The following is a 23,753-nucleotide window of genomic DNA, read 5'->3' on the forward strand; positions in this document are numbered from 1 at the left end:
GATACCACCAGGGAGTACAAAATTACCTCCAGGTGAGTCTCATCTTAGCAGATAAGGATAGAAGGAAGAATGAGAGTGCCTCACTGAATTAACTCCCAATGGGGATCTCTCGTTCTTCCTTCAACCATAAAGTATACCAGCTCCATAGGGCTAAAAGAGAAGACCAAAAGCTTCAAAAGCACTGTGCAGGCTCTCTTATTTGTGGTGCTGATAATGCCAAGGCTGCCGGTTTGATCCCCGTATAGGACAGCTACATATTCCTGCACTGCAGAGGGTTGGTCTAGGTAATCCTCAAGATCCCTTCCTACAGTTCTATGATTCTATAATTCATGCTTTCCCTTCCCGACTTGGAGCCTGCTCTGCCACTATGCTCAGTCTCCAAGTAGACAGGAGACTCTCATCTTTAGTCGCTGAGCTACTATCACATTCCATCTCCTGTCTTCTTCTACAGAGAAGGTGCTGAGTGTGTGTATGAAGAATGGCAGGGTTGATCAGCTCAAGCAAGGAGAAGAACAGATAGATGCTCTTCACTCTTCCACTACCATTTATAACACATTGTTGCCAAATTATTATGGAGGCCTGCTGTTGCTTCTAGATCAGGATATCAGACCAAAACTTGTTCAGCAGGTTTGAGTGAGACAGCAAGGACTTGCTGATCTTCAGGTATATGGCGATGATGATATTTGGGCTCACCAATGCCAGGATGTCTGTCATCTACAACTCTTTTGTGAATTGTCACTGCTGATAACTCTCTGTACTTTTCTGCATTTCACAATGGTTCTCTCTCATTAACCCTATACAGTGGTACCTCAGGTTACAAACACCTCGGGTTACAAACGCTTCGAGTTACAGACTCCGCTAATTTGGAAGTGTTCCTTGGGTTAAGAATAGCCCCAGGATAAGAATAGAAATCGTGCGGCGGCAGCATGGCGGCAGGAGGCCCCATTAGCTAAAGTGGTACCTCAGCTTAAGAATGGTTTCAAGTTAAGAACAGACCTCCGGAATGAATTAAGTTCGTAACCAGAGGTACCACTGTACGTAGAGACTTCAGTCCTGCTCTCTGCAGGGTTCTGAGCAGGATTTAACCCCACGGTCATCAAACTGATGAGCAGGGGGTTAAATCCTGTTGCTTCTGCTGTGCATGCCAGTTCCCCTCGCTGTTAACATCACCTGCCGATCAGAATGACACGAGGGGGTGTGATTTTGGGGGAATGGCATCACAGGCCAAACTGGACCCCATGGTTGGTCAAGAGTGGCCCACAGGCAGGAAGTTACTCACCCCTGCTTTACTGTGTCATGAGCTTTCAGAGTTAGAGTTACTGAAATTTAGAAATGCACCCAGATCAATTTCTCCACGGTCTTATTTTCCAAGATACAAGAGAATGGCTATCAGTATTTACAGCTAAAAAAAGGTAAAGGTAAAGGACCCCTGACAGTTAATCAGCAACACCTTTCAAAAGCAGCGCTCACACTATTATGTATCTTCCAGTTTCCATCCTTCAAGTGTACCGGTAGTTGCTCTGCAAAGTTTGAAATTAAAACATTGTAAATTTACTCTTTTAGAGACAAAGTTACATTACCTTTGGCTCCAATATTAGTTCTACCCTTTCATTAGTTTCTTCTTCAGAGTCTGAGTTCCCTGCTTTAATGTCCACCTGTTCAAAGGCACTGTCCAACACCTGCAGCCCATAATTCACAGCTTCCTGGATTTTGGGAATCAGATCGGCTTCTTTCTGTTCACGAGTTTTCTCCTTTAGAATCAAAAGAACCACATTTCATTTTTATTTTCCCATTATACTTGTTATCAAAAATGGAATCGGGAAAGTTGGGATTTTGGTCAACATGGCTTGGCCAGTCTTAATGGACCGCATTACTAAATATGGAGCTAAAATGTCCCGAATAAATGGAATGCCTTCATAAAGCTAGACTTTTTTTTATTTTAAATATGCCCTCCTTCTCCCTTCCATGAAGAAGTCACTCAAAGTGGCTTACAAATAAAAAGCAAATATAAAAGCAATAATAATCCAATCATTAAAACGCAAATTAGCTAAACTTAAAACAGTAGCAAATACACAGAGAGTAGCACTAATTAACCATGATAAAAGAAGTCAACAGATCCTGATCACCCATAGTCATTTCCTACAAGACATGGAAGGGACACGAGTACTCAGAATTGAGCAGCAATACTGACAATCATGAGGTTGGATCAGATAAGGGGAACCTGTGACCTTCCAGATATTTTTGGACTAATCCCCATCAGCCCCAGCCAGCATGGCCAATAGTCAAGGATGACAGGAAATATAGTTCAATAACATCTGGAGAACGACAACTTCCCTACCCCCGGGCTAAATACACAAGGTTAAGGCACATATGGCAAGACTGACTTTAAAAGAGAGAGATGGGGTGGAAAGAAAAGCTTTCTTGAATCACAGGATTGCAAAGTACCTTGGAGATAATCTATTCCAGGGGTAGACAGTGCAGTGCCAGTGGTCAAGGAGGATGGGAGTCCAACAATTTCTCAAGGGTACTACATTGGCTATCTCTGATTTTGTCCGGTCCTTGTCTCTGTGCAGAATCTACAGGAAGCAACTGCAGTATCCCTGGCAGATAGCTGTCTAGTTTCCATTTAAATACTTCCAGTAAAGGAGAGCTCACTACCTCTCAAGGGGGTCTATTCCTCTGTTGAACAGCTCTTGCACTAGAAAGTTTCTCCTATTGTTGAGACAAAATCTGCCTCCCTGGAATTTTGGCCCATTGATCCTGCCCTCTGGAGCAACAATTAACAAGTTTTATCCTAAATACAGGCAGATTTTACAGGACTAGGGCCAGTCCTTGAAAACAGTCCTTCTCTAATAAGTCAAAAGATGGTAATGGACAAAAAGAGCACTTGGGGCTTTTAAAGTCAAAAGCAGCAGCTTGAATTGTGTCTAGAAGCCAACAGTTTGCCAATGCGGTTCACTCAAGCCAAGTTGAACAGGCTTATATTGCACACCAAGAGGATATTCTGCACTCTACAAACAGGCTTTGATGGCAGCTCTAGTTAAGCGCGTTCATTTTTCCATCAAAAGTGATAAACAAAGGGACCCAAAATAACATTTACAGCTCCCAACTGCAGAACTACTGCTTGGCTTGAGTGATAATGTCTAATTGCAGCTTGACTAGTTGATGACCAGGTTTAGACATTCGCTGGAGTGAGAATCTTCATGTGGTGGTTAAGTGGGGGCGCCCCTCTTTCTCACCAAATAACTTGTCATGGGCAATCCACATGGAGTCTCAAAACTGATGTTTCCCCATTTGAGACTGTGCAGATTAGTTATCCACACCAGTGGAGTGTGCATGTCATACATTGTATGTTGGGGAGGGGACGGGACGAGCTCAATCCTGAAACAATTCACTCTCTTTGACACATCTGGCTTTTAAACTGCACTCTGTGAAACTATCAAGAATGATAACACAACACAGGGCAGGAAATGCCAAAGATGGAATTACAGTCTCTCTCAAAGACTAAAGCCATAAAAAACAGTATCTTTAGTGCTCAGGAAAACCGTTCATCTGAAGGCTTCCAAATGGAATGATTCACCTGTGCCTGAAGCACATGAAGCCCATTATTACACATTAGAGGAAGGAAGTGGGAAGCTGAGAGGGGAGCAAAATATCATTGGACACCACCCTCTGAAACTACGCTCATCCTCCTGCCCCTTTCAACAAGCAGCCTCTCACCTTCCCCACCTCGGAGAAAGGAAGAGAACAGTGGAAAGAGAAAGGTAATTTGGGAGGTGTAAGGAGGCAGAATATGCCCTCAAAGCAATTGAAATGTGCTTGCTTGGCAGCTGCAGAAAGGACCCAGGAGCTGGTAGGCAGGAGGCAGCTGACACACACTGACTACTCTCAAAATATAACAATGGCCTGCAAATATTGCAGTTTTGCTCTTGCAGAGGAGAAGCTTCCTATCAGCCATCACTGCCCTCTGCATCTGAATCCTCCATGATTAAAGCAGAACTCGTTTTTTTGCAAGTGTGGGGAGAGTCTGCCATTGATAAATACCTCCTCCCACCCTCCCTGAACTTTCAATTTGTAATCTTCAGCATTGCAAATAAAATATTGAAGGTTACCATTACCAATATTCTTATGCAATCCACTTGCCTGTTCTGGCTTGTCGCTCACTTCAGATTTGGGTATGGTTTCTTCCACTTCATCATCATACACTCTCTATAAATTTAATTCAAACATTTTTATTAAGTTCCAGCATCTGATACAAATAGTGTTCACAAGCAAAGGCAAGTCACCATGCTACCTGTGCTATTAATACTTTTCAGTGGAAGAGCTAAACAGCAAGTGCCAAATGAAACAAGATTATGGCATCTGTTTAACCTGCACCATCACAGATAAAGTGGGGGGGGGGGTTTCCAAGTCAAAGAGCTAAAGGGACACACAGTACCCCCTCCCCCATAGCCCCTCTCCTAAAATGATTCTTTCACCTCTTGCATCTGATCCCCAAGTGGAAAAAATGATAGTGAAGAAAAGAGTTGGGGGTTGTAAATCTGGTAGCCTGGAGGGGTGTTCAGCTCCCCTTACTCACATGCTTTGGTTCCCTTTTACTTAAAACTAGTTATGCTATAGGATAATCTGAAAATTTACTGTCCAACGAGTCAGCCATTCCTCATTTTTCATATTTGCATTCAGTTTCTTACACATTTCAGAGAGCAAGAATCTATCCTTGCATTATGGAATTCAAAAGCACCCAGGAATCAATTACTGTACATGTTTACATGATATTGTACTCAGAGGTGCAAGGGATAGGCACACAAATCAGATCTATTAGAACCATTGTGTTCATTAGGTACACTTCCTTCCATGCTGCCTTCTCCTACTACACCAGAGAGCTAGCTTGAGCATATCTCAGTTCATATCATAGTATTCAATTACTGCACACTCACATTTTCAATGAACTGTGTATTTGAAAGCATGAGGAAGCCATTGAAGACGTTGTGCAGCCGACAATCTACACTTTTGGTTTCGTGGATCAGCCTGTCCATTTGCTTCTTAATTTCATGCGTCCTGGAGATAGTTTGCTGGGAGAATTCTTGCAAAAACCGCAACAGCTACAGAAACAGAATATGCACTTGCTCAGACTTTTAAGCCATAGCTTAGAAACTGAAGTAATTATGTAAGACAAGGAGAACAGGAAAGTGTTCTTCCTACAAAATAATTAAGCTTGCTATCAAGCAACTAAAAAATGCAACACAGGCAGCTTATAGAAAGCAGCTAAAAAATACTACCGACTGTGTAACAACCGTATTCTTGGAGAAATGAACTGATAGTAGAATCTCAACTGTAATAAACAAAGATGAACCTCATGGTGCTCCATGTACTATAGAAGGTGTAAGGAACCCTCCAGCCCACAGGCCAAACTTGGCTCACAGGCCCATTTGGCCCACAAGGCTGTTTTCCCCAAGGAATTCCACAGGCAGAACATGGCTATTGGGAAGACCTCTTACCGGTATATCCTACCACACCCCACATGTCTGACATTAAGAGGGTTCAGACGACCACCACTCCCATACACATTGTAAAAACAAGTAGGTGTTTGCAGGGCTGCATAGGTTAACTCTGCCACTCCCACCAACACATCTGGCAGCTAGCTATCCTCCTTCCATTTATTGAGTGCAAGGAAGGATCACTTGCAAGGAGAAGTATTATGTTCAGAGCTCCGGGCAGGCGGGGGGGGGGGGGGGGGGGAGATGGCCGCTGGTTGCAGTGGGGTGGGCATGCATGGGTGTAGTCAGGATTTATGTTGGGCTGCAGGACTTTTGTTGTGGGGGGGGGGCAGAACCAAACTATCTGCAACATGGTTAGTTAGTTTTTATTGTTCTACTTTATTTGGGGGGGGGACAGTTGCCCCCCTCCAACTCCCTGGCCATGCCCATGTGGGCATAGCTTGCCACACACACACATTATTTCCATGGGTGTAAGGGATAATCTCTTATGATGCACAAAGCAATGGGGTGAAAGGCTGTGTCCGTCACCTGGGTGATTTGCAAATGTCCACACTTGCAACATGCAGGTGGAGGTGCCACAATTCGGCATCCCAACTGCCTTTAGGCACCACCACACTTAAGGAAGAGAGGTGGGGCACTAACACTGCACCACTTTTGCAACCCCACCACCAGCGGAAGGGTGGCTCTTTTCTGAAAGGAAGACACAAGCCACCACTTCTTTCTGTTCCAACAGCAAAATGGGACTCGCTTGGAAGGTGGTGGACCCTCCTTCATTGGAGGTTTTTAAGCATAGGTTGGATGGCCATCTGTCATGGATGCTTTATAGTTAAGATTCAGGGTCCCTTACAACTCAGTTCTACAATTCCTCTTATTCTTCTGGCAGTGCATGCCTGCTACCTATGGGGCGTGTCGTGCCCTTCTCCCTATAGGCAAGAAAGATCAAGGTGGCCGAGGCTTTTAAAGCATAGGAAGTGGAAAGTAGGGTTTGCCACCTTTGTTCTGGCAAAACATAGGACAGAGCGGGGGGTGTTGTGTTTTTCTTTTCTTTTCATCTGGTGCTGAAGTGACTTCAAAACAATCCATTACATTACAACAGCCTAACAGGATGGCCCCTCTAGAATTTGTCACACACACACACACACACACATTCGCAAATCTTGTGCTTGGCTATCTGGAGCTTAAACACACATCTCACACCACCTTTAAAAAAATGTGCTCTTGGCCAAAGAAGATGAAAAAGATTGGCAAAACAAACTAATGAACGACGCAGAACATATTACACAATTTGAAGCCTAAGAAAGAAAAGGACATTGTTTTTCAAAAAAAGGGAAAATGTTTAAGGCACATATTGCAAGCTTTGTGTATAGGTTTCTACATTAGTTGAACTTCTAAAGGTCACTTGTAACAACATGAGTAAGATTTTAAAACTGGACTGTTAAGAATGTAAGATTCTATAGACGTGCATGAATAAGTATAAAATAATGGAACTAGGAGGGGGAGGGGAGGGAAGTCAATTAAGATGCATGAGTTACATTTTTGATTATGATGTTCTTTTTGGGGTTTTTTATTTTTTTGTTATTATAAAATTAATAAACTGTATCCTAAAAAAACAAACAAAAAACCACGTGCTTTTGGAGGGGACCCCTAACTTGGCAGAGAGAGAGAGAGAGACCTGAAATACAGGACGAAACTGTTTATCAACACAGGACGTAGCATTTTACATTGAAGCAGGAGACCATCCCGTATTACACAAGACAGGTGGCAACCCTAGCAGGGCGGGGCAAGGAGAACGACAGCAACGCCCTCCGGCCTCCGCAGGCACCCTGGTCACGGGCTGCGCTCTCTGCACGCGCTCAGGAGCGCTGTTGCCGCCGCGAGGATCGCAAACGCCTGGCAGCCCCCTAACTACGCGTTAATCCGGCAGCGGTCGGTCCCCCCCCCGGCCTCTCACCCCCGCGTCGGCGGCCAAGGACCAGCACGGGCTCCCGGCTCGGACCTCCTCCAGGGACCAGGCTCGTTCCCACAGCAGCAGCGCCGCAGCCGCAGCCGCCGTAGCCCCGGGGGGAGCCGCCGCCGCCGCCCCTGACGAGGACGACGACGAGGACGACGCGGGAGGAGAAGCGGCGGACGACATGGTCGCTGACGGGAAGACGCTGAGGCGCCCCTCGCGACGGCGGTTAACTGCCACCCTCGGCCCAGCGGTCAGCTGACTCCTCCCGGGCGGGTCGCGTGACAGGGCTGCAGCTGTTAGAGGTATGAAAAAAGTGCAGAGCCGCCCCGTGCTCCGCGGCTTCTGGCCTCATTTCGAGATTTCGGAAGCAGGGGGGGGGAAGGGGAGGGAACCGCGAGGGCGCCTGCGCGAGGCTGTACGTTCCACATAGAGCTCCGCCCCCTTCTCATGGAATCGTTCAGAAAGGGGAAAGGTCTCGTGGGTCATCTAGTCCACCCCACCCCGGTAGTGCAGGAATCTCAACCGAAGCGTGTGGGGTTCTGAGAGTGAAGGCGATGAAGAGGAGGAAGATATTTATTTATAACCCGCTTTCCGCCCCCTGGCAACTAAAATAAGAGCTGCTCAAAACATACGGGAGGACAAAGAAAAGAAGAAAAACCCAAGTTTTGTATCTATATCTATAATATAAAAATGTAAACTGGGCATGTCCGAATGTCCGAAGGCTGGTTTGCAACTTGGTTCTTTTCCCAGCATGCACTTTCGGCTGAGTAGTGCGTTCTGGAACAGGTGTTTTTTGGGGTTTCACCTGGTGGAGGTGTGGCATCTGTCTTTGAAAACCTTATAAGAGCCTTCGGACATTCGCTTTGGACGTTGTGTTCAAATTTGAACGCAATCGGTGGCGCGGTTTCGGAGAAAAGTGGATAATCAGCTTTGTGATCTTCCGGTACCTAGTTAATAGCATACTGGGTGGACGAAAACCATTTTATGTGGTGTATCTTGCAAGTGTTAGTTAGGCTGAACTCCTACAGCAATCCTGCAGAGGATATGAAGGCAAAAAAAGAAGAAGTTTTTACAGTGTTTTTAAAGCCAGTTGGGCTTACATGAAGTTACCTACTCTTGGCCACAAGGTGGGGCAAGGGAACATGGAACCTCTGGAAGTGACTACCGTATTGATGTGATCATGAATTGGGCAACTTGCAAAAAGCAGGTGGAAAAATCCTTTCTTGGGCTGACTGGCAAAAGCAGTTGGTTTGTAGCCCTTTCCAGAGCTGTTCTCTAGCTATCCGCTCACTGAATTACTCTTGGAAATGCCAAGCAGTCTGGAGTATCAATTTGCTCCGATTTTGAGTAACATTTTTTTCAGAGACAAAGGTTAATAAAAATTTCCGTGGGCTGTATTTGATACACTGATACATATACGTATATACAGTATATATATATCTTATTGGAAAGGGGTTTACTTCATAAACACTCTCCATCAGTTCCAGTTGAAAACTTCTCTTCAAAGGTCTGAAAAATAGTAGATTACCAGAATCCTCTCTAGCCTTACATTACCGTGTGTGTGTGTGTGTGTGTGTGTGTGTGAGGCATCCAAAACTAATTTATCAAGATAACTTCCCTCACTCTTGAATTAAGTAAGCCTCAAAAATATGTTTCCCTGTCTCCCATTCTAGCAGGAAAGAAAAAAGGACCAGATATTCAGGCTCCTTTCATCCCGTTCTTCTGACATAATTAGTTGTTACAAGGGGTGAAATGATAGCATAGACCAGGGGTGTCAAACTCAAATTCATCGGGGGCCGCAACAGCAGTTTGGTCACCCTCAAAGGGCCGGTTGTATCTGTAGGACTATGTGTCCACTCTTTATTATCATAAATTATTGTCACTGCATTCAATTATTACCTTTTTTGTAATAATGTAAGTAATAACTAGCTCTGAAAGCAGAAACATAGTCAGAATAATGGCAAGTAGATATTCAAATGTACAATTATTGTACAATTTATTGAAAAATGATTTTTGGTAACTGCACTTGGTGGTGGAGGCTCGCTAGGGTTTCATGCAGGACCTTTGCAGAGCTACTAGTACCTGGAGATGCTGGGGTCCTTCTGCATGCAGGACAGATGTTCTGCCAGTGAGCCACCACCCTTCACCAAAGGTTGACTCACTGGAGCTGCTCTCCTGGTTCCAGGGTTTAAGGGCCAGAAGTATAAAGCAGCATCCTATGTTTCTGAGGAGAGGGAGAGGGAGGGGAGGGGAGGGGAGGGAGGGAGGGAGGAAGGAAGGAAGGAAGGAAGGAAGGAAGGAAGGAAGGAAGGAAAGAGGGATTGGGAGGGAGAGAGGAAGGAAGGAAAGAGGGGAGAGAAAGAATAGGAAATAAGGAAGGGAATAAAGAAGGAAAGAAAAAGAAAGAGGGAGAGAAGACGGAGATAAAGAAGGAAGGAAGGAGAGGGAAAGAAAGAAAGGGAAGGGGGGGTCGCTGCCTTGATTCAGCGCCAGAAAAGAGCGCGAAGGGACCCAGGGGCAAAAAGCATTTCCCGTGCAGCGTGAGGCAGCGGGTGTCTGTTTTAGAAGAAGTGCGTAAAGCCTCAGAGTTGCACATTCGTGAGGCTGAGCCACTGCTGAGCTCACGTTCATGAGGCTGAGCCGCGGCAGGAGGAGGAGGAGGTGAGGCAAGAGGAGGCGGCGGCGGCGGCTTGCCAGGTCGGTGCCCGGCAGCGCCGTGCGGAGAGTCCCGAGCCTCTGGGACGCAGCAGTGCTCTGTAGCACTTTGAATCCTCCTCCTCCTCCACACGGCGCTGCTGGGTGCTTTATCTGTGCTTCAGCAGCAGCAGCAGCAGCCGTTTCCAGGCGCCGAGCCGTGGCAGGAGGAGGAGGATTCAAAGTGCTACAGAGCACTGCTGCGTGCCAGAGGCTTGGGACTCTCCATGCGGCACTGCTGGGCGCTGACCCGGCAAGCTGCCTCCTCCTTCTCCTGCTGTGGCTCGGGGCGCTCCACGCAGCGCTGCTCTGGCCGCCTTTCTAACCCCCCCCGCCCCAGCTGTTTGTCGGCGCTTTGTCAGCGCGGCGCTTCAGCAGCAAGGTCTCACTGCTGGGTCCCGCTGGCTGGGGCGCTCGGCGGGCCACATGACGAGGTCTGGCGGGCCAGATTTGGCCCCCGGGCCTTGTGTTTGACACCCGTGGCATAGACGTATCAACTTGTTCATTCTCGATTCTTTTCCCCATTTCTGAAAAAGGTTAGACACTCAGGCTCTTCAGGCTAAAATAACCAACGCAGACTCTTCCCACAATGCAATTAAAATCTCAGCTCCAGCCACGGAGCTATGAAGGCTCTGGCTCAACTACCTCCTTGCCCTAGAGCCCAGTCTAATAGGTTCACGGCCGGCCCAAGAGATTTTGGCACCCGAGACGAACGACAAAATGGCGCCTTCTTCCCCATCTTGGGTAGAAGGGGTGAAGGAACCTGTACATTGGGGACCGGGTGCGGGGATAAAGACCTACTTTGGGAACAAGCAGGAAGTGGGAATCAAAGGGCATTGCAGAGGGGAAAGGGGCCTGCTCTGTATTATGCAGGACAGGTGGCAACCTGCTGCCCGAGGCAGTTGCCTCACCTTGCCTCATGGGTGGGCCGGCCCTGAATATGCTATTTCAAATGTTGTCTAGGTGACCCAGCCGTAGTTGGTGAGCATATTCAGTTGCAAGCATATTGGGAGTGGGGAACATCAAGAGCCAGTAGCATTACAATAGTGATGAGAAACCTTTTACATTATTATTGAGGGCCCCATTTCCTTGGGGCCCACATGCCTTAGGTAATCCAGAGCCTGCTGTGGGTGAGACCAGAGCCCAAAGAGGGTAGAATCATCCCTTTTCTCTCTTGTTTTCTGCTTTCTCCCATCCAACTGGCTGGCAGGAGAAGGACCAATTGCTCTTTCCAGAGAGGGGGCTTCCCCCTTCCTTGTCCCACCATCCCACTTTAGTCCCACACACAGACCCCTTTGTCCTTTCTCTCTCCCTCAGGGCTCCCAGGCAGTTATATACAGAACTGCAGTTCTCATTAACGGTTTTCGGTAATTCTCCATTTTGTTTGTAGGCCATTATCAAAGGCTGCTTCACTCCACCGACTGATGTGACTCAAGGGGTTAAGTGTTTCATTTAGGAAATTGCGCTGTTCTCTGTGCTACTTAACATCGTTTCGGACTCCATCTGGCATTAAGCTTTGACATCTGGGCTGCTTATAGATGGACACTATCAAGGATTTAATTGGATGTTGCTACCAGGGGAAGAAATGCTCAACTTGCTGTAGCAACATGGTGGAAAGACGCTGTTGCCCGATCAGAATCCAGTGGTAGTTTAAAGATTCCTGCATTTAGGATTCACACTAGTCGCAGATTTCCGAGATATTAAACGGGTTGGTGCAGACAAGGCTGCTGAGCCAATAGGCAAAACATACAGGATGAATAACTTGCATGCCCTCCATGGCTTCTCCATGGCTACTGCTGCCTGCCTCCTCGCTTGGGCTGCAACCACCACAGCCCAGCCCCATGCAATGCACCAGCTCGGGGGGGGGTGGCAGGCAGAGGGCAGAGCCCCCTGGGTGGGAAGAAAGGGGGAGTGGAGCACAAGGAGCCTTGATTTTACAGTATTTTATTTTCAATTATTTGTGCATCTGCATCTGATCTTGTTTCTTTCTAAAATTTATTTACTGGTGTTTGCTTCCTTTTCGTAAATCTACCAAAGAACAGCATAGCATAAAATAAAATCAGAATTAATGTGTTTTCTCAGGACTGGGAAGGGTGTGTGTGTGTATCTCGTTGGTATAAGGGTGGTATAAATGCTCTGGGGGATGACAAAAAAATGGGAGGGTCAAGGAGGGTCAGTTGTCAGGGGGGAGTGAGAAATGTCCCTATTTTCATCTGAGGAATGTTGGCAAACTTCCTCAGATGAACTTGGCAAACGTATTCACAGATATGCGGTTGGTTTTTTTTTAGTTACTAAGAATGACAGGGGAATTTCATACAAATCTGGAGGATAAATGCAGGGCGATTTCCAAGAAAATACGCTGCTGGTGCAGGAAGAGTGTGTTGCATTGGGACCATGCAGAAGGAACCTAGCAGAAGGAATGGTTCGTGGGTTCCATAGATTTCAATATAGAAGCTTTGCCACCTGCAGAACTGAGTTCGGTGGAACTGTCAGCATCACACGCTCTCACAGGTTGCTGGGTAAAGAATAGAGGGCAAATACATCATTTTCTCAGAACTAGCAGGAACCTTTTCTTTACCCGTCCTGTTTGTTTAAAGTAATTTTTTTATTTTGCAACACTCCCACCATTGTACCAATGTACTTTAAGGCTGCAGTTTACACTTGTCTCGTTTTAATTAAGTATAAGGTCAAATCGCAACTAACACACCGAGCCAGAATTTCAGGGCAGCAAAGGTACTTGCATCAAAGAGCTCAGTTGCTGGAGCCCATGTGGCATTTCACTGGTCCATCTGGCCTGACATTGCAAAGTTAGGTCCCCCAGAGTACGGGACTTATTAAAACTGTTTTTCCTTCAGCTTTGGTCACATATTTAACTCTCCACCAGTAGGAAAATTGACTTTCAGATGTCCCCAAAGAAAGTCACACAAATAAAATGCCTCTTGAAAGTTATTAAGCAGGACACCGTTTTCAATTTAAAAACAAAAAAACCCCATGACTTTATCATCGTAAGACCTTCCGTTTCCCCAAAAGATAATATAATTACACATAAATAATCAGGGTCAGCAATATGCCACAATACAAAGTACAAAAAACCTATTTGTTGTCTAAGTAACCTCACAGTTTTAAAAACACCAGCATAGTGTGCCGTTAACATCCATGTAATTATAACATTATAACACAAGGGGTGTTATTTCCCACTGATAAGCAGCCCTTCTCTGGTCAGATTTAATGTTAATATACCAAAACTGAGGACTTAGAATTCTTCATATATTCTTCTTGTGCAAAAAGAATTTAGCAGAGAGAGTGTTTAAGAGAGAGAGCCTTCTGGTGGTTCCCTCACTGTGAAAAGTGACATTACAGGGAACCAGGCAGAGGGCCTTCTCGGTGGTGGCGCCCACCCTGTGGAACGCCCTCCCATCAGATGTCAAGGAAATAAACAACTATCTGACTTTTAGAAGACATCTGAAGGCAGCCCTATTCAGAGAAGTTTTTAATGTTTGACGTTTTATTGTGTTTTCAGTATTCTGTTGGGAGCTGCCCAGTGTGGCTGTAGCACCCTAGCCAGAAGGGCGGCATATAAAATAATACTAAAAGTTGTTGTTGTTGTTGTTGTTGTTGTTGTTGTTGTTGTACTGAAAGGCCTTTTTGGCATTCTTACAAATACGTTCGTTTATTCCAGGACTGGCCCAATACATTTTGGCCCCTGAGGCAAACCCCAAAATGGTGCCTCTCCTCCCTGCTAGAGAAGAAGGGGTGAACGATGATCTACATCAGGAACAAGTGGGGAAGAAAGATTGGCATCAGGATCTGTTGCCCCTGGGGATCCTGCTACCCGAGGCAGTGGCCTCACTTGGCCTCATGTGTGGGCCAATCCCGGTTTATTCATAAGCGTTTGCTCCCATGTTTCTGTCAACCAAGGTAGCTGACCTGTTCACTTATTTTATTTTAGCAGCTTTTATCTTGGTTATGGGACGCAGGTGGCGCTGTGGGTTAAACCACAGAGCCTAGGGCTTGCCGATTAGAAGGTCGGCGGTTCGAATCCCTGCGACAGGGTGAGCTCCCGTTGCTCGGTCCCAGCTCCTGCCCACCTAGCAGTTCGAAAGCATGTTAAAGTGCAAGTAGATAAATAGGTACCGCTCCAGTGGGAAGGTAAATGGCGTTTCCGTGTGCTGCTCTGGTTCGCCAGAAGCGGCTTTGTCATGCTGGCCACATGGCCTGGAAGCTGTACGCTGGCTCCCTCAGCCAATAATGCGAGATGAGCGCCGCAACCCCAGAGTCGGTCATGACTGGACCTAATGGTCAGGGGTCCCGTTACCTTTACCTTTACCTTGGTTATATTGCTTATTATGTTATGGTGACAAAAGCAGCAAACTTAGTGAATTAGAAAGACAGATAAAGGTTGGGGTGTGTGTGACATTTTAAACGGGAAAATAGGAGTCTAAGACGGTAGTCCTATACTCAAGTTATCCAGCAGTGAGCCCCGTTGAACTCAATGGAGCCCACTTCTGAGCGGACATGTAGGATAGCGATCTAGTTTATTGTGTTGTCAAAGAATAGAATGCTGTTGGGACACTTGTTATGGTCACTAAAACCAAACATGGAATATTTAAGCCATTTTTAGAACAAATGGGAAAGTCACATAGGCAAAGAGTTCAAGTTAAATAAGCAAATAAAGAAACTTTTAATTCATGTCTCATACCTATCCAAATGCTTTTCACATAAAACGACTGCGAGGGATAATACATTGTTTATTCCAGGTGACTTATTTAAACGTTGAATAGCTTACTCATAGCAGGTCAGTGCAACAATAGCTTTCCCCAAATGTGTTCTCCCCGACAAATGCGCTTTCCCCCCAAATAGCTCTTTGATGATCTGCCAGAACACAGATCCCTTGAACGTAATTCTTCCTCTGCTTATTTTTGAATCAAAGTGAGGTGACTGCTTCATCATTCTCTTGAGGTTACAAGCAAACACAGGTGATCCGTATTAATGATCCATTAGCCTAACACTATGGTTCTAACAATAACGTTGAAAGGCTGCCCTCCTATCAAACGAGACCAGGACAAATGAGACAACCTTGCCCATTGTCCGATTCTGTTCGGGTTCCTGGCATTTGGCAACTATTGTTGATGCCCCCAGTATAAATTCACAAACAATGCTTGCAAAGCCTCAGAGGTCTCCGAACGTGTGGGACACCTCTGTGATGGTGAGTCACTCTCTTGTGGATTGTATTGTGTTAGATTAAGAATGTGATCTTATATATACTTTCCTGGAAGCAACTTGTGATGACTTCAGTACTTTCAAATATCACTCTGATCCTTCGCAGAGTTAGGCACGCACAAACTCATTGATTTAAATTGGCTTAAGGGTTCCTAGGGATGTATAAGGCATTGATTCGTGTTCTGTTCTGCAGTCTTTTCATAGAGCTGCGTTTCTGTTCCTCTGCAGTTCAGCTTCTGATGAAACTATTTATTATTATTATTATTATTATTATTATTATTATTATTATTAAAATTTGTATACTGCCCTATACCCTCAGGTGTCAGGACAGTTATGTCATTAAACTCTCCATCCACTAATAATGCAGCCAAATCTCGGTTGTCGAACGTAACCCGTTCCGGAAGCCCATTCGGCTTCTGAAATGTTCGGCAACTGAGGTGCAGCTTCTGATTGGTTGCGGGAGATTCCTGCACTCAACCGGAAGCTGTGTCGGACGTTCAGCTTCCAAAAAAATGTTCAAAAACCGGAGTATTTGCTTCCAGGTTTTCGGCGTTTGGGAGCCGAAACGTTCCAAAACGGAGGCTTTCGGGATCCGAGGTTCGGCTGTGTTATAATTGCTTCAATCCACACCAGTGCAAAGGAAACAGAATGCAAATTTGTGCGAGGGGGCCACCAGCCATGTATCATTTGTGAACTGCAAATACCCAACATATTATCTGGATTGATATCCATCCTGCACGTGGGATGAATAAGCGAACATTGTCAATTTCCATTCCCGTCAGAATTTTCTGACATCTCTGTGTGCCTAACCTTCTGTTTGGTCAGTGGTCATGGGTTCTAGGAAAGGAAAAGAAGAAGCAACACCTCAAATGGTTCTAAACAATGATGGTTGAGCATTTTATTTTCCTACAGCTAGGATTATCTTCCTAGGAGCAGCCTTCTCCAACCTTTGGCTCTCAGTGTTGTTGAACTACAACCCGCTTCGTTCCTCAGCACTGGCCAGGCTCTCGGGGGGCGGGGGGCGGTGCTGGTTTTGGAGACTGAGACGCTTGTTCCAATTCTCTCTCTCTCTCTCCCACAGAAGTTCCTGCTGTTCTCCTTCCTGGTCCTTACCCTCTTGGGGACATTGTGTAATGCCCAGTGCTCAATAAAACCAGCTGACGAAAAGGGTAAGAATTCAGTGTTTGAATGTTGCCATGCTTAGAAAAACAGGATTTACGGAGGCAGAAGATGCTCCTCACGATTCTTCTCCAGCATGATCTGGAGTTGCACAAGAACGACAGTCCTATGAGGCAGCAAAGTTGGCATCTGGGTTTATTGCAGGCTCTGGTACCAGTGTCTATAGCCAGGCCCTATGTTACAGCCACATCTGTTCCAACTCTACAGACAGAGACTCTCACCTAAGAGATCTACAGCAAACCTTTTTAGAACTAAAGCATCCACCCGATGCAGTTAAACAACAGATCAACAGAGCCAGACTGATACCCAGAGAGAACTTGCTGCAAGACAGACCCAAAAAAGAAAATAACAGAACACCACTAGTAATCACATACAGCTCCCAAGCTAAAACAGTCCAGTGCATCATCAGAGATCTACAACCTCTCCTAGACAATGACAGTTCTCTTTCTCAAGCTCTGGGAGGAAGACCTTTCATTGCCTACAGACAGCCACCCAATCTTAAACAACTCCTCACCCGCCACACTTAACATGGACACTGGTACCAGAGCCTGCAATAAACCCAGATGCCGACAGTCCTATGAGTTACTCTGATGCTACTCAGGAATACAGGTAACTGCTGGAGAGATGCCCTGAGCTTAAAGGTAAAGGTAAAGGGACCCCTGACCATTAGGTCCAGTCGTGACCGACTCTGGGGTTGCACGCTCATCTCGCATTATTGGCCGAGGGAGCCGGCGTATAGCTTCTAGGTCATGTAGCCAGCATGACAAAGCCGCTTCTGGCAAACCAGAGCAGCGCACGGAAATGCCGGTTACCTTCCCGCTGTAGCGGTTCCTATTTATCTACTTGCATTTTGACGTGCTTTCGAACTGCTAGGTTGGCAGGAGCTGGGACCGAGCAACGGGAGCTCACCCCGTCACAGGGATTCGAACTGCCGACCTTCTGATCAGCAAGCCCTAGGCTCAGTGGTTTAACCACAGCGCCACCTGGGTCTCTGAGCTTAGAGTCTCTCTTTGCAGCCCGTGAGAATTGAGCCTTTTGCTATCTATATTGCCCAATTCCACCGTATGAAGAGGTGTGCCTTCTGATTCTAGGGTAATGCTCTACTGTAACCTTTGCCAGGTGTTTTGGATTACGATTCCCATCAGGGTTAGGAAGAAAATTGTGGAGAAGGACCCTGACCGTAAATTTAGAATTTGGCATATTCGGAGTGAATATGGGCTTTTTAAACCTTTTGCCGGGTTGGGAAGGAAGCGGCAGGCACAATACCAGCTCCATTTTACCTGTATTCAAAGTTTGGCAGCTTGGTGTCAAAACTTTCATGGCAGCAAATAGTGGTACTAGAGGCAGCAGAAGGGGCAGGAAGAGGAGAAAGGTGGCTCAGGTAGATCTGGCTGGCTGCTTTTGTGTAAACAGAAGTGATGTGCAGTATAACACAAGAAGCAAGAATGGATGTTCTGAAGTTGAGACCCACACCGTGGCCTTCAATATATTCTAATTGCAGGTAGGTAGCCCATAGCTGTCAAGTTCTCCCTTTTTTAAAGGGAAATTCCCTTATGCTGAATAGGCTTCCTTGCGAGAAAAGGGAAAACTTGACAGCTATGAGGTAGCCGTGCTGGTCTGCCATAGTCAAAACAAAATAAAAAAATTCCTTCCAGTAGCACCTTAGAGACCAATTAAGTTTGTCATTGGTATGAGCTCTCAGTATCTGAAGAAGTGTGCATGCACACGAAAGCTCATACCTATGACAAACTTAGTTGGTCTCTAAGGTGCTACTGGAAGGATTTTTTATTTTTATTTTGACTTCTAGGCAGCTTACATGGAATGATAGAAAACATTTGTTTATATATTGCTTCTTAAAATTTATATAACAGCTTGATGGTAAGAAAAAGAAGCTCAAAGCAGTTCATAAGCGAATAGCAAAAAAGTCATGGACAGGTAGACTGAAGCTTTACTGAAGCAAGTCGTCTTTTAGGAAGCAACAGCCCCAGTTTCTGACTCTAGTTTTTATACATTACCAGAGTCCGACCAGCATTGTTTTGTTTGTTCTGCACATTTTAGGATGTTTTAAGCATGGGAGGTGGCACCGTGTGAATGCTGTGTGGAAAACTAACAACTGCCAAAGATGTGAATGCAAACCAAAAGAAATGATATGCTGCAGCTTGTAAGTTTTCAAGTTCTAAAAACAAGTTTATATGGGTGTGTGTTTTTTAAATGCTGGCATTTCTTTCTAAGTACCCAGGGGCCTATGAGAAATGTGGTTAAATACACAACCCTAGTTTATCCAGTACATGCTTGGGGCTGCAATGCCATTTATAGCCTTACCTACGAGTAACCCCATAGAATCTATGGGACTTAAAGGTAAAGGTACCCCTGACCATTAGGTCCAGTCGCGGAAGACTCTGGGGTTGCGGCGCTCATCTTGCTCTATAGGCCGAGGGAGCCGACGTTTGTCCGCAGACAGCTTCTGGGTCATGTGGCCAGCTTCTGGCGAACCAGAGCAGTGCACCAAAATGCCGTTTACCTTCCTGCCACCTATTTATCTACTTGCACTTGACGTGCTTTTGAACTGCTAGGTGGGCAAGAGCTGGGACCGAACAATGGGAGCTCACCCCGTTGCGGGGATTCAAACCGCCGACCTTCTGATCTGCAAGCCTTAGGCTCTGTGGTTTAACCCACAGCGCCACCCACGTCCCTCTATGGGACTTACCTCTAAGTAAATTTCACTCCAAATACAAAACCATCTTTTCCTCTTTTGCAACTACCACCTGCCACTTATTACATCCAAAGGCAACATATCCCAATCAACCATCACACGTAAAATTGCAGTCAACACTACCTTTCTGCAATAATGATTTGGCGCTCTTGAACCTTGAGAACGTAAGGACATTGCTTTATTTATATACCTAAAAACAACAACACTGCTTTCACTTTTGTGTGGAAGTGATCCAACTTCCTGAGCTTCATGGGCTTCTAACACTCCCCTGTTACCTCAGCCCCCAAACTCATCTGCAGTCCTGGGGCTAGTGAACTTCGCACCTGGCATCTCCAGTTAAAGTATCGGCTAAAGCACCTCTTTAGCGTTCCTCAATAATGGCGCTGTGGGCTAAACCACTGAGCCTAGGGCTTGCTGATCAGAAGGTCGGCGGTTCGAATCCCTGTGACGGGGTGAGCTCCCGTTGCTTGGTCCCAGCTCCTGCCAACTTAGCAGTTCGAAAGCACGTCATAAATGCAAGTAGATAAATAGGAAGCGCTACAGCGGGAAGGTAAACAGCGTTTCCATGTGCTGCTCTGGTTTGCCAGAAGCGGCTTTGTCATGCTGGCCACATGACCTGGAAGCTGTACGCCGGCTCCCTCGGCCAATAATGCGAGATGAGCACGCAACCCCAGAGTCGGTCACGACTGGACCTAATGGTCAGGGGTCCCGTTACCTTTACCTTTAATAATAGCATAAGAGCCATCTGTTTGTACTTTCAGGACTGAATGAGGCTAAGCCAGGCATCCCCAAACTGCGGCCTTCCATATGTTTTGGCCTACAACTCCCATGATCCCTAGCTAACAGGACCAGTGGTCGGGGAAGATGGGAATTGTAGTCCAAAACATCTGGAGGGCGGAAGTTTGGAGATGCCTGGGCTAAGCAGATTTATCTCCTAGGTTAGCTGATGACATTGAAATGTGGGCCCCAAAAGGCCAGTTCAGGTGTTTGAACTCTGGGACATGTTTTTAGCCACTGGACTTGCAGACCCTCCAATTGTCCCTGTTTTCCAGGGATAGTCCTGGATTCACAAAAGCCGTCCCCAGGGCTTTTTTCCCCCCCAGCCGGAACTCAGTCCCGGCACCTCTCAGGTGGGCACCATTGCTATTATACGATAACAAGGGATGTGTTCATGGTGAGTTCCAGCAAATCTTTTTCTAGAAAAATAGCACTGGACGTCCCTATTTTCATCAGAAAAATGTTGGAAGGGACACCTCTGTTTTCACTGGAGAAATGCTGAAGGGTATGGAATAGGACAGGCATAGGCAAACTCGGCACTCCAGATGCTTTGGGACTACAACTCCCATCATCCCTGACCACTGGTCCTGTTAGCTATGGATCATGGGAGTTGTAGTCCCAAAACATCTGGAGGGCCGAGTTTGCCTATGCCTGGAATGGGATGTTCCTATTTTCGTTGGATAAATATTGGAGGGAGTGCACTCGTAAGATTGCTGGAAAGTAATGCCTGTAATAATTAATACGTCAGGTTAGACATTGTTTTCTGCCATTGAATGCATTCGCATGCATCTGAAGTGGTCCATCGTCTAAATTCCATTCCTAAAGTTTAAAACCACAAATGCTGCGGCCTGCTGGAGACTGAGCTGATTTTGACTCTAGTCCTCTTTGTTTTTCTATCATCTCTGCCATATGGCCTGACTACCTGTCTTCATTGTTTATAGAGTTTTCAGACCTATCAACTATGACAGGAAGAACTGTGTCGCCATGTTCCACAAGCGAAGCTGCTCTATCCGTGTGGTGAACAAGATTGATCCTGCGAAACGTTGCGAGGTTTTTGCTGGCGTTGGTTAACACCTGTCTGTGGGTTTCTATTCTGGCCCAGGTCTTTTAGGAAGGCAAGGGGCAATAGGCCAAGGAATGTAATTCTTCACATTTATTTTAGGGGACCACAAATGTACTAATTTCACCCTTCCCTGGTTATTATCTTCTCAAATACTCCACCTCTATTACTAAGCAGCTTCTGATTTTGTAGGATGAGTTCATGCATTGGGTTTTTTTAATCAAAAAAGAATCGCAGCGATCACTTGATTACTCAAATGCACCAAAAAGCTATCGTAGATCACCATGCAATGATTTAATTTGATTTCCCGTTTGTTCATTATCTAGTACTTGAAACAAAAATTCCCCTGTAAGAATGAGCTACAGAAAACATTCTCTAACTACTCTAGGATGAAATATTGGAAAGCAAACTATAATTATTCAACACAGCAGCAATCAGGTGTCAAGTCAAATATCAAAAAGAAAGTACGGTATATCTTTCAATACTTGCATCAATATTAAACCTCAAATATCTGAAAGACTGTCTTTATCTCTTCAGACCACCTTCCATATTAAGATCAGCTGAAAGGGATCTTTTGGTAGTTCCTTCCAGTATGGTGATCTGGGAGAGAGATTTGTCTGTGGCGAGGGATGTATGAATATGCCTGAATCCATTCCAATATTCATTTGAACTAACATTTGGTATTTTCTATTCCACTCCAACTGGTTTATTTTGCACACGTCTGTGTTCTGTGTTTTAGTTAGCATACATTTGAATTACATATCCCAACCATCAACACATATTTACAAATCTAGTACTTTCCCTGTGTGTTCCAGAGGGGCAGCCCCATTGGCTTTTGCAGCAAAAATAAAGAGCTTTAAAGACAAAATTAACTAAGGGACCAACGGCCCACCATGGCTGCAAACCTAACAAGGGGCAGGTCCACACCATACACATAAAACACACATTTAAAGCACATGATTTCCCTCAGAAAATCCCAGGAACTTCAAATGATATGAAACCTTTTGTGCAAAATTGTTAAGAGAACCAAGTAGCCCATTTTTAGCCTGTGGAAAGCATTAAAATGCTCTTGTTAATGGCAGGTGCAAGAAGGGGTTTTCCATGTTGACCCCTGCAACAAGCCCCCCCCCCGGCATGATCTCCTAGCTGAGGGCCTTCTAAAGCTTCCTTCACTGTGAGAATCACCGAATCACAGAATTGTAGAGTTGGAATGGAAGATCATCTAGTTCACACAAACAGATTGTCTGAAAACCTATGTTATATTGGTCTGTGTTTGCCTGAGCTTGAGTCTGGATTAAGGATTCTGAGCCCCTGTGTTCTGATTCGATACATGATATCCAATCACAGAACATTTCAGGATTTGGGCCTCAGACACTGGCCCATAAACTCTGAGTCGTGATTCGCAGCTTGGAAGTTTAGACAGCCAATCACGTTGGGAGTGGGGGTGGCCCAGGCCTTCAGAAATGTTATATAAGCAGTTGCTTTGCCCCTGTTTTCCAGTTCTGCTAGTTCAATAAAGGTTCTTGCTGTTGTTGCTGTGTCTTGCCTCGTGGGAACCCACCTACCCTTCATCTTATATACTAAGTAAAACGGAAATAAAAAGGTTGTGGCGCTCATCTCACTTTATTGGCCGAGGGAGCACATTTAGGTGATATAATATGCTCTTTCTTCTCCTCTAGCACTTCTAGAGGACACCAAAAAGAGGAGTGAGAGGCGAGTGGGGGGTCAACAGGATGGTCCTATCCTAGGCCCTAGCTAGGATTAAAATGGAATTAAAATGTGAATTGAACCTAATTCCTCCCCTATCTCTAAGAGATACGTACGGTAACAGATCTTGCCAAATCCAAGGAGTAATCTGGAACTAAGCCGTTCCATGGGACAATACCTTTTAATTTGGTATCTTTATTACCAATGGAGAATGAAATCGTTCTATTCATTAGAGGCAGCGCCGGAGATGAATGGGGAACATTCCACGGTAATGGGCTTTAATCAAATTTCCGCACAGCAAATATTAGCTAGGCAGGCAGGAAGCAAACAAACTGTGGGAAAGCTGTAAAAGTCTGTAAAGGTAGACGTTAGAAAAGACCACGAGATGATCGTTTCATAGAAGCTGAATATTAATTCCTTATCACCTTATATGTTTTGTAAGTTTTTTGCCGTGCGGGATGGGGGGAAAGTATTCAATATTTCTGGAGGCCCGCAGTTTGGGGATGCCTGGTCAAGATGAATTCAACCTCCACTCAGAGATTTAACTTCTAGAGATCTGGCAGGAGACGAGGTCCAAGGAATAGCCATCACTCCCTCCCACTTCGCAACTCTTAGGAAAATATTTCCAACATTTCTATGTAAGGCAAAATAGGGACAAAGGGAAACAGAAAATTAAAACCGTCCCTTGTTAACAGAAACAATCCAAGCATATAAATCCTTAAGTTTCACAACTTTATGGGTTTGCTGCCAAATGTTGCAGCATCCAAATGTCACATTACCCCCATATCAGTCTAATTCTTAAAGAGTTTCTCTCAACGCTCTGCATTTGTAGCTTTGAATAACTCCTGCCCTATCTTGGGCTTCTTATTTGAATTCTTTCATAACACCAGCATAGGCTACATGTCTGTCTTGCTCAAAGCTATATAGGCAGCTTCAGATTTTGAGATGACTATA

The 23,753-nt window shown here is 45.5% G+C and overlaps 2 protein-coding genes across 10 annotated transcripts in view; one reads left to right on the forward strand and one right to left on the reverse strand.

Moving 5' to 3' along the window:
• Positions 1–7,632, reverse strand: part of WASHC2C (WASH complex subunit 2C) — a 40,790-nt gene extending 33,158 nt beyond the window's left edge. For all 8 annotated transcript variants that reach the window (XM_088670019.1, XM_088670017.1, XM_088670016.1 and 5 more), the window contains exons 1-4: positions 7,450–7,632; positions 4,938–5,102; positions 4,144–4,209; positions 1,581–1,751 (exon numbers count right to left, since the gene is read on the reverse strand). In XM_088670019.1, coding sequence (XP_088526145.1) covers positions 1,581–1,751; positions 4,144–4,209; positions 4,938–5,102; positions 7,450–7,632 — 585 coding nt within the window. The remainder of the gene's footprint in view (positions 1–1,580; positions 1,752–4,143; positions 4,210–4,937; positions 5,103–7,449) is intronic.
• On the forward strand, positions 7,613–22,623 carry MSMB (microseminoprotein beta). 2 transcript variants are annotated; one of them, XM_088670028.1, is made up of 5 exons: positions 7,613–7,751; positions 13,823–14,061; positions 16,445–16,532; positions 18,601–18,703; positions 20,974–22,623. In XM_088670028.1, the coding sequence occupies exons 2-5, from the start codon at positions 14,044–14,046 to the stop codon at positions 21,101–21,103; spliced, it is 339 nt and encodes a 112-aa protein (XP_088526154.1). In that variant the 5' UTR covers positions 7,613–7,751; positions 13,823–14,043; the 3' UTR covers positions 21,104–22,623. The 2 variants fall into 2 exon arrangements, with proteins under 2 accessions (XP_088526154.1, XP_088526153.1); XM_088670027.1 differs by lacking the exons at positions 7,613–7,751; positions 13,823–14,061 and adding an exon at positions 15,281–15,349.
• Positions 22,624–23,753: the final 1,130 nt, after the last annotated feature.

Source organism: Zootoca vivipara, chromosome 5 (genome assembly GCF_965207765.1).
Source record: "Zootoca vivipara chromosome 5, rZooViv2.hap1.1, whole genome shotgun sequence".
NCBI lineage: Eukaryota > Metazoa > Chordata > Lepidosauria > Squamata > Lacertidae > Zootoca > Zootoca vivipara.